Below are 10151 nucleotides of genomic sequence, written 5' to 3' on the forward strand. Positions count from 1 at the left end.
GAAGACTTTAGAGGACCTATTTCGATCTTTTCTGTTGTGAACCAAGTCACAGAACCTCCTAGAGTAGCTATATCATGATTTATTACAGTATTAATATTCACTCAACATTAATTTGATCGTTATAATTAAATCATTATTAGTAGTAATAGTATTATTATGGGCTTTTATTCTTTAAAATAATCGGAAGTAATTAGTGCGCATGCGCATTTTATATGCCATGCATACGCGACACGGAAGTTCTTCACAGCCTTTAAAGCGGCACGTCCTGCGTTAGAAGGGCATATTGTGGCCAAAATGATTAGCAAAGTGATCGGTCAGAAGTATGTAGCCCTTGCCAAATCATGGTAAGATATTCTTTATATCGTTTTCAGTGGTTATAAACGAAGAGGAATTGGACGTTTGGTGAATGGATTGTTCTCATGGTGTTGCCTAACATTAGCTGCTAGCCTAGCCGAGGTCAAAGCAATGGGGACATGTTGACTTTAGCCTCTCTGCTAAACTCCTGTGTTAAAAAATGCTTGAAATGACCACGTTTGCTTTTATGTATGTGTGCGTTTTCTTTTTTTATTTGAAGCAGTTTCCCCAGGTCCCAAGGCTACATTTTTATTTTATTTTTTATTTTAACAACAAGCTTACGTGCTAACTTGAGGGCTTTTATTTGATTTGATATTGTATTCAAAGATAACTGAAGAAAATGTGACTGCATTAGTAAGAATGTAATTAAAAGCTAGACGTAGTCTGTCAGTCTTACTGTAATGAACTGAAAATGATCAATCTGTTTTTATTATTAAACAACGAGCACGTAGAAATAGATTAAATAATCATAAATCAACCATTAAAAGGTGATCACCCATCGATTTTCTGGCTTAAGTCAAATGTGTTTCACACTTGCTTGATAGTTTCACATTTATTCTTTTCGGTATATCCTTCCAGCTGATGAAACAATGTATTTATTTTTTTTATGTTTTATTGATTATCTAGAATACTAAAATTGTAGAAGGTTAATTTGCATTTATTAATCTCAGACTGGTATCGTGAAAACGAGTCCATCTCTAAACGCAAATCTTAAATGTTTTCCCCACTCCACAGGGTCCCCACTCTGGCCATATGGGGCACGACTGGAGGTGTCGCTCTGGTCTACTTCACGGACTGGCGATTGATTTTGGATTATGTTCCATACATCAATGGCAAATTCAAGAAGGATGAATAGTGGCAGTCAGGTCAGTCAAAGAAATGGCCAAAAGACACGGCCAGTGGGTAGGTTGTTGTTCACAGGCATTAACTTAGTTTCTTTAGCTCAGGAATATCCAAAGTAGTGCTCCCTTCTCGAGGCCGACAGTATATGATCTTTCTGATTGTAGGTAAGGCTGCATGGGTCACAAGTTGAGCCTATGAAAACAGGACATGTTGGCCACTGGCAGTTGTTGTTTCCTTCAAAGCAACAGCTCGACATCCACAGTAAAATTGTAAACGGCTGCTCTTGTACACGTGTCGCCTCCCTTCGCCACGTTAAATGAAATTCTGCCTGGCAATTGTAGAATCACGCCGACTGAAGTGTTGCCAAAAAATAAGGAAATAAATGTGGCAGCAGAACCAAGGAACCACTTGTTGGAGGTTTGGTGCCGTTGTGGGAAAATATCCTTCCACGAAATATTGTATGATTGGCACGACCGACTGGTAGTGTATGCGTTCACTCAATGGCAAACTGCCTAAAACAAACCACTGACTCTTAAAAACAGCCGCAGCCCCTGGTTGGCAAATGACCACATCTCCATTCGGATCTTGTTCATGTTAGAACTGGGACAGTGAAATGTGCAACTGTTAACAACTGCTGACTGAGTAGTAAAACCTGGGAATCTTAACAATCTTTGCACAAATGGGGCGAGGTGGCGTAAACATTATTATATGTGACTTTGTAGAGGTGACTTTTGTCTTTCTGTTTGTGTTGGCCCTCATTACGTCACAGTTCTATCAACTCAACTACATTTGAGATTCCGTGAAACCCAATACCAATCAAGTGGTCTGCCTGCCTGAGTTAATGTTAGCGTTTAAACCACATGCAGGAATCTGCACGACACATTTTTCACAAACTCATGAAGCTGTGACAGCTGTACCCGGATACACAATTCTTTATCTCTGGGAAGAAAATAGGCACATCTCACACCTTGGTCAGTGCCACGTCTCGCACTGACAGTGCACCTCAAAGGAAAAAAACAAATGGAATTTTGTGTAAACTAATAAACCCTATTTCATGTTTTATACATCAGGGCATGATTAAAAGAAAAATAATCTATTTCTTAGCAGGTTTTTTTTAACAAAAATTGTGCCAAAATCCAGAACCGGAGTGTGAAATACCAAGTCCACCCTCACAGCTTCCACAGGAGTTAAGATGGTAACCAGCAACCAGATACTGCTAATCAAAATCGCTTGTTAGTTTGCTGGTCTGGATCATTCGGGTGCGTTTTAACTCGGTACCAAGGAGGAACGACATCCACAACGATCTGAGAGAAACAACTTTCTGCTTATAAATCCAGGATGAATATTAGGCCAAACTAACTCCGAACTAACCCGAGAAAGATTACTCACAAAGTGTGAAACGTTTAAGACAGTTGCTGCTGTAGTGTTATATATCGTGTTATTGGTCATGTGAGGTTGCATTTACTTTTTTTTTTATGATGATCTGATATGTAAAGCCTTCACATTCAAAAGGGTGTACTTTCTTTTTACAGCAGCATTTTAGAATAAGATCACAAAAGGCATTGAAAGTTGACTGTACTTTATTTTGATGGAGTTTTTAAACAGACATGACTTTGACTCTTGATTTTGTTTTTTTTTTGTCAGGTTGGTGCCTTTTTTTTTTTTCCTTTGGTTTGTTTTTAATACGACCTACACAATGAGCATGAACCGCTGCCGCCCACACCGTGCACTTGGGTCCCACCGCCTGGAAGGCCACTGGAGCTCATCGTCTTCATCCAGCAGCTCAGTAAACATTTAACTGTTCATCTACGTCCGCTGAAAACACACTGGGGATGGGGCGCTTCGTCGCCTTCCGCCAGTGAAAACGGAAGAAAAGGAAAAGGGATGGCGACACATCTGCTTTTGTCTTCTTCTCTTGCTTGGTCTAAGGACATGTATTTATTTTGATCATCTGTGTTCTGTGGGTCAGATGTGATTCCTGTGTCTGTTTCTAAGAGAAGTAAAATGTATGCCATTTATCAACTTCTACGCTTGTGTTTTCTTTCTTTCTTTTTTGCAAAATGATATGAAAACTATCTGCTTCCTCATATTAGATTTAAGATCTCAGTGGGGTTTGGCTGCAGTTTTTCAGGGGACTCTGTACTGAGTCAGATCAATGATTCAAATTTGGATTTAAACATTGTAGCTGTAATTTAGTGGGGTGTGCCTTAATCCCAAATATAGCTATTTCAACTCTTGTGTTTGTACTTAAGAAATAAAACAAATTACAGCATTATCGAAAACTTACCACATAGTTGGAGAACAATCTCTTCAAGTGTAATAATGTAGTGATCAGTACTAGCCATGCAGCAAAATTAAAGTGCGTTCAAATTTGCACAACAATAGATAAATTAAAGTTTTCATTATTTTTTTTGTTTTGATGCCACTTGTATCAATGGCATTTGCTGCAGTTAATATACAGTATGCTGATCCTGAAACAAACTAAAAAAATAACCACCATTAAGGTTTTAAACGTATCGACACAGAGAGATGCAGATTCTAAACCACCGCAAAGTTGGACGCACTCGCCATGAGAGTCGCACTAGTTTACAATAGAACAGCGCATGGATTACAGTGATTATTATGTTACGGGTCTGGCGGAGTGATCTGCAGTTGTAAAGGTCCTGACAGCGGGCATCGACAGCTAACCAGACCGTGTAAATTCATGACTGTAGTAATACGCAGATAGCGGACTTCTTGTCATTTTATCATCTAGAATCACAAGCGAGACGAGACAATCGGGATCATGGACAGAAAAAGGTGGGACTTTCAAACGTGCGGTCGCACGAGTTGTTGAGGCGACGAGGAAATGCACGCATGCATGCATTCATTTTGTAGTTAAACTCACCAGCAACATCACTGAAATATGAATTCTGTTTAACTACAACGTGGTTGCTGTCGTAGTTAAACCGATTGTGGGTCACTTCGGGCTCCTTCCTTGGAGAAACAAGTAGCTTTGGAGAACATTGATTTGTGTCGCAGTTGTTGGGGAAATTGATGTTCAAACGCTGCTAGCTTGATTAGCTAGCTAACTTTCATTGTTTACACACGCTTGACTTGCAGCGCGCGGCCCGGTGTCACAGCGAAACCTGTGACCCATCAGATTCTGTGACGTGAGGAGCTGCAGAAGTTACCGTGGGGTTTGCATCCAGTTGCGTATTTGTTGTTTCACAATACTTTTTTTTTGTATGTGTGAATGTACCAAATTACCACGAGTGGAGTTTGTGGTACACGACATTCCGCGACATTAAAAGTTAAATTGAGACTTTTTTTTTTTTACAGACGGACATACTCACCAAAGTTTCAATCATATATATATTTCTTTGTGGTCAACATCTGCAAACCTTTGTTATATCTAATTATCCGAGCATTATTAGGCTAGGGCAATGCTGCTAAACACGTTTGGTAAAGTTTGACAAAGTGAATTAAAACGTACTCTCAGAATCTGACTGGTCTCAAAGTCGGGTGTCACACCGTGTGTCCACATAGTCTCTCAAAGGGGTTCACTCTCTCTCTCTCTCTCTCTCGTTTGAACAGGAGTCTTTGTTTTTTTGTTCCAGCCGCACATTTGTTGCAATTAATAAGGCCTGTCAACACATTCAGAAGATCCACGCAGGTGTTTTATTTACTGTAAATAACCCTTTAAAGATGGCACGTGTGGGTTCAGGTGCGCCTGGTTGACACGTTATTCCACTTGTTGAGGCAGGATGATCTATACCTCTGGGTCCTCCTAGTTGTATTGGAGCAGTCTTGATTTGCAAATACAACAACGAGAAGTGAAATGTCTTTGTGAAATATCTTTGTCTTGTTTCGACTGTCGCTAAGTGACTTCAGAGAGCTCCACTGTCCCAAATCCCAGTGTTGATCCTCTAAAGAGGTGATCAGATTGTCATTTTCTGGGTTTGAACGCCTCGGTCGTTCAAGGTATCACTGTCGTGGTGGGTGAGGTGAGCCAATTCAATCAGCGCACAGTTGTGATGGATCTACTTCTTGTTCCTTTCAGTCTGCCTGTCAAGCGTATTCTCAACAAGCCCCAGCTATTCCGCAGCGACCCTCGCACAGATGTACACGCCGGCCACTCCCGGATCGGACGCTCACTCCAGACCAAAGTGCAGCGCAGCAGGCACAAGCCGTTCTACGAGACCAACCATCAGATCAGGGTGAGACGGAGGTTGGGTTTGAGAAGCCTGCTCGTTGCTACTCTGCATTCTGCTCTTCAGCCATTTGTACTCGGCAGTAAAATTCCTGCATAAACTACAATATAAAATTAGCTAACCTCTCTTGTGTGTTTCCTAAATAACGCACTGGATTTTTAATTTCATATTCTGCATTTTTCTTAAGTGTTCTCAGTGAACAAGCTCAGGCTCTGTTACATTTAAGGGTGAACAAAGTTTAAAAAAAAAAAGGACACAAAGCAGACCGTTCGGACAGCAAATTGGACCGACACGGCGTAGTTTAGCTCTCATCAGACTGTGCAGCCTTCCTCCACATTGTCAGAGTCCCCCATGTGCCTTCTGGCAAGAAGTCATTAAGATGTCATGAGACTCCAACAGTGGCCTCTAAGTGTTCGCTGCTCTGCCATTAAGCTGCGACTAATGAATTACCCTGGAAACATTCGTCTGAATCAAATGCTTGTTTGCTCATTCACTGTGACTTGCGTAACAGGAAACATTTAGCAGTTTATCCTGGTGAGTGCTTTAAGGTACACGCAACTAACACTAGAATAGTTGCATCTCTTTTTCTTTTAGTTTGAATCAGGAGATTAGACTATTGTTGAGCAAAATGCCCAACTTTAGCACTTGTACTGAGTAGTTACTGAAGAGCTGTTACAGGGTGCATTCTTTCCTTTGTTTTTGGTAAACCTCTCCTGTCCACATGGCGTTGTGATGACTGTATTACAAGGGGTGCCTTGTAAAAGTCAGTGCGGTTTCATGCGGGCAATCGGATCGGATTAATGGCTAAATTACAATAAGATTGAGTTATTCAGCTCATGTAACGAGCTTAATCCGACAAGAAATCAGATCGGGTTACTTGCGATCGAATTAAGACCCTGAGATAACTCGAGCGTTCTGCGCATGCTCGAGATTTTTTTTTCCGCAATCGTCACCCGGAAGTCGAAGGAGACGATGCTGTTGTTGTTGCCGCCGTCAGAAAGAAACAAACAACACGATGGAGAATGCGCCGTTGTGCATGGAGTTTGTGCCATAACCATCCCCATCACAAATGTAGAGGGAGGCAGCTTCATCTTGCCCTTCGTTCGCCATCTTTCTCAAATGCCTTAGTTTTGTTGTTGTTGGTGGTGAAGACGTCAAACGGAAGTGGCTCTATTAGCGATAGCTGAAATGGGTACAGCGCCACTTATCTACTGTCGTATTGCATACTTTGTGCCAGTGATTTGATTCATTCACCGTCATATATCTAAGGATAATTACCCTTCCTCAGATAAGGAGCATAACCCAAATATAGCTATAAACGAGTTAATCTCATCATGTAAACCCACTGACTGATGCAACACTCCTTCATCTCTGCCATGAAGTTCCAGATTATTTCCTTAGAGCCCCACTTCCTTCGTAACACATCTGCTTGCACAGTCTTCCAGCTGCGCTCTCACACTCTCTGGAATTAAGTAACGGATGTGATGTCTGATCAAATGGATGGTGAGAGTTAGTCATTCATCCTGTTGTCTCTGACAGACCAAGCCTGATTTAAATACAACACTACCAGTTCGACAGACCGCTTCCATCTTCAAACAGCCAGTGACCAAGGTAACAAATCACCCCAACAACAAGGTGAAGACGGACCCTCAGAAGGCGGTGGACCAGCCAAAACAGGTAAGTCAGAGAGCAGGGCAAAACACCTCTCTTTATCCTGCCAGTAACTTTAATCTATCAGTTTGGGGAAACTGTGACCTAAAACTTAACGAGGACCTTTCTCCTCTGTGCTTTGCTTCCATTATCAGCTGTTCTGGGAGAGGAAGCTGAGTGGGATAAATGCATTCGATATAGCGGAGGAGCTGGTGAAAACTATGGATCTTCCCAAAGGCTTACAGGGTTACGGATAAGCTTAATAAACACGTCCACCATGTGGAATTCGGAGTGAGAATATACTGTCAGGTTGACCGCCCTTTTTTTTTTTTACCTCTCCTTTAGGCGTCGGGCCTATTTGTTCGGACAAAACGTTGCTCTCTGCCATCGCCAGCGCCCTTCACACCAGCCCCGCCCCCATCACCGGGCAGCTCACTGCTGCGGTGGAGAAAAATCCTGGAGTTTGGCTCAACACGGCACAGCCTCTTTGCAAAGCCTTCGTAGTGACCGATGAAGACATCAGGTAGGATGGATCGACCCCGTTAATACACAAAGGACTGATAACTGCGTGGTACATGCATCAGCGTAATCCAGTGTTCCTAACTTACATCGGTTTCGAGCTGGATGTCTCTAAATGGAACTCTGAGGCTGTTGAGACACCAAATAACTCAGTATATTAATTTTTTGTACATTATGTATACCTCATAGTGCCCCGAAGTAAGAAATGCATTTTGTGTGAGCTGCATTTTCCGATCCCCTCCTTAATTACACTGTGAATACAGCAGTTATTTTGGGCCCATCCTGTCTTCCTCCAGTTCTCCTGTGCTGAAATGAGCAGAGAACCTGCTCCGCTCGCTCTCACAATGTCTAATTGTCATTCAGTCGGGGCCAAAATAGACTTCTAGTAGTTGGGATTTAGCTCAAGTTGGGATTTGGCATACGTGCTAAACTGTTCGGGCCAATTGCACGTACTGTTACACCCACGGTCTCCATTATTGCTGCGATATGTGATATCTTTGTGTTGCTGTGTGTTTTTAAGCAGACTTTCAGAGCAAAGGGTAAAAGCAGCCTTCAGTCAGTGCGGCTGTGGTGAAATTGAAATTTTACACTTGTGGTCATTTAGAAGTTAAGGTAATCACAAATTTGTTTGTATGCTACTTGAACCAGTTGCCATGGTGAAAATGTACCACCACCCCCCCTCCCACAGAATGATGAATTTGACTGCACGTTAATGTGGCCATAAGAAGATGTGTTTGTTTACTTAATTTTGATACTACGAATGTCTCTAGTTCTTCCCTTTTGATCGGCGGTGAGCTTGCATCATTTATCGTAGGGCTTGTGTTTGTGTGTGTGTGCGCCGCAGGAAGCAGGAGGACCTGGTGCAGAATGTGAGGAGACGGCTCGAGGAGGCCCTGATGGCTGATTCCATGGCTCATGTAGAGGATGCAGATGCAGAAGTTGACAAGGAAGAGGAGAAGGTTGAGAAGGTGGACAAGGACGAATTATAGCCCAGGTACAGAAACTCTGCATCGACTCCAGAGTCGCTGAATATCCTTCAACTCATCCACTGCGACTCTGATTATCTTGTGATGAAATATGACGTGTGGCACATTTCTAAACGACTCACCCCCTTCTCTGTCATCTCTCCCACAGGTTAGCTGGACGGGAAGTTTGCTGGTAGAGTCCTGCAGATATTCAAATAAACGGCTCCATGCTGATTTGTACACACTTAAACTAAAACAGACTTTAAATGCAGACGTTGCGCTGCAGATTTTGCTAACCTAAACAAAGACTTTCGTCTTTCATGTTCTATTTTTTTACACGTGGCAGTGTAACCCTGAAAGGGTGCTTTGATATAGTTTTCATTTTTACCTCTTAACTAATGTACGGCAGCTGTGGATGGTGCTCAATATGGTGCAGTGTTACATTTAGCCAACAGCTGTTTCAAGCTCGACGCTGAAGACGCAAAACTTTATGCACGCGAGTGTGAGTGGCGTTGCGTTTTAAGTTGGTTCTGAAATGTGTGTATATTTTTAACTGTTCTCCAAGAACGTTCTGCTTTATATTTTCCAGACACTGTAGGTGGCGTGTTACACGGTGTGTTTGAAAGCTAAGAAAGCTGCAGTATTTTTGTACACACACAGCACTCCTGTGACTGTGAATAACCAAACATGTTAAAGTTTCACAGTTAATTTGTTGTAATGTTTGGTTTTATTCTTTTTTTTTTTTTTCTTTCCTCACAATAACCTGAGTTTACATAGTTTGAGTCGTGAAGTTTTGTGTTGTCACAAGAATTTACCGTGTCGTGTTTGCCAGCTGCATTAGCGTTTGGACAGTTACAGTTGAGATGCGTATCCTCGGATAAGACGGCAACGATGACGTACTGTACATCATCGCAAGATTTTGTCTGTGTGTGTGACTGTAACTGTCAAATAAATGCAGCTCCTTTATGATATATGGTGAAGAGCGTCTCCTTTTCTTCTCATAGTTGTTTATGATCCTGCTTCAGGCGACGCTAGCGGGAGACTTCAGCAGTCGGTCAACTGAAGTAGTAATAACTTCTGGTCCCTGTTTCACCTCCTTGTAACCAGCACAAAACGGTTGTGTTTGGGCTTTTCACAGAAATCGTTTTAGCCAATAATTAGTTGGTTTGAAACCTGGACTGTCACTTTCCAGCTGTGACCAAAGGCTCATCTCACTTCTCTAATTTGCGCCTCCTGTCCTCCGTCCACCAACCTGTGACCCAAAAATTGGTCTTGGCAGAAAAAAAAAAACTTGGAAAATGTCTCATTTCCTAAAATACACACGGAGGAGCAAAGAGGCGGCAGAAGGAGCTATAAGCCCGGGTGAAGATCTGTCTCCTTTGTGGAGGACTTTTTTAGCACCCATGATGTATAAAGGTGTTGGGGGAGGTATTGCCTCTGAAATAAATGCATGCATATGATGTCACAAACACTTTTGATATTGATCTGTCTGATTAAAATACAGCTGAAGGCTGTTAGAAAAGAACAGACAGGTGATGGAGCTGTTGGAAAATGTGTTATTAGATTTACACCTGTTAAAATTCACAGATATGACTTAAGTATGAAATAATTTGTTTATAAAAAAAAC

At 42.0% G+C, this 10151-nt stretch overlaps 2 protein-coding genes across 2 annotated transcripts; both read left to right on the forward strand.

Annotated features, from left to right (window-relative positions):
* The first annotated feature begins 206 nt into the window (after positions 1-206).
* uqcr11 (ubiquinol-cytochrome c reductase, complex III subunit XI) lies at positions 207-3215 on the forward strand. Its single transcript, XM_072364208.1, has 3 exons — positions 207-344; positions 1090-1220; positions 2842-3215. The coding sequence occupies exons 1-2, from the start codon at positions 295-297 to the stop codon at positions 1208-1210; spliced, it is 171 nt and encodes a 56-aa protein (XP_072220309.1). The 5' UTR covers positions 207-294; the 3' UTR covers positions 1211-1220; positions 2842-3215.
* A 619-nt stretch (positions 3216-3834) lies between these two features.
* Positions 3835-9495, forward strand: mbd3a (methyl-CpG binding domain protein 3a). The gene is made up of 7 exons (XM_072363952.1): positions 3835-3996; positions 5240-5396; positions 6930-7067; positions 7196-7286; positions 7386-7563; positions 8404-8553; positions 8694-9495. The coding sequence occupies exons 1-6, from the start codon at positions 3983-3985 to the stop codon at positions 8546-8548; spliced, it is 723 nt and encodes a 240-aa protein (XP_072220053.1). The 5' UTR covers positions 3835-3982; the 3' UTR covers positions 8549-8553; positions 8694-9495.
* The last annotated feature ends 656 nt before the right edge of the window (positions 9496-10151 follow it).

Source organism: Leuresthes tenuis, unplaced genomic scaffold, assembly GCF_036924035.1.
Source record: "Leuresthes tenuis unplaced genomic scaffold, fLeuTen1.0.hap1 SCAF_14, whole genome shotgun sequence".
Taxonomy (NCBI): Eukaryota; Metazoa; Chordata; class Actinopteri; order Atheriniformes; family Atherinopsidae; genus Leuresthes; species Leuresthes tenuis.

What these genes read in the sequence shown, in the direction of transcription:
- mbd3a (XM_072363952.1), top strand. An exon ending in CGGTGGACCAGCCAAAACAG is followed by an intron (nt 7,068 to 7,195) that starts GTAAGTCAGAGA and finishes TTCCATTATCAG; the next exon opens with CTGTTCTGGGAGAGGAAGCT. An exon ending in GTGACCGATGAAGACATCAG is followed by an intron (nt 7,564 to 8,403) that starts GTAGGATGGATC and finishes TGTGCGCCGCAG; the next exon opens with GAAGCAGGAGGACCTGGTGC.
- uqcr11 (XM_072364208.1), top strand. Translation starts at nt 295, where the DNA reads ATGATTAGCAAAGTGATCGGTCAGAAGTATGTAGCCCTTGCCAAATCA. An exon ending in GTAGCCCTTGCCAAATCATG is followed by an intron (nt 345 to 1,089) that starts GTAAGATATTCT and finishes CCCACTCCACAG; the next exon opens with GGTCCCCACTCTGGCCATAT.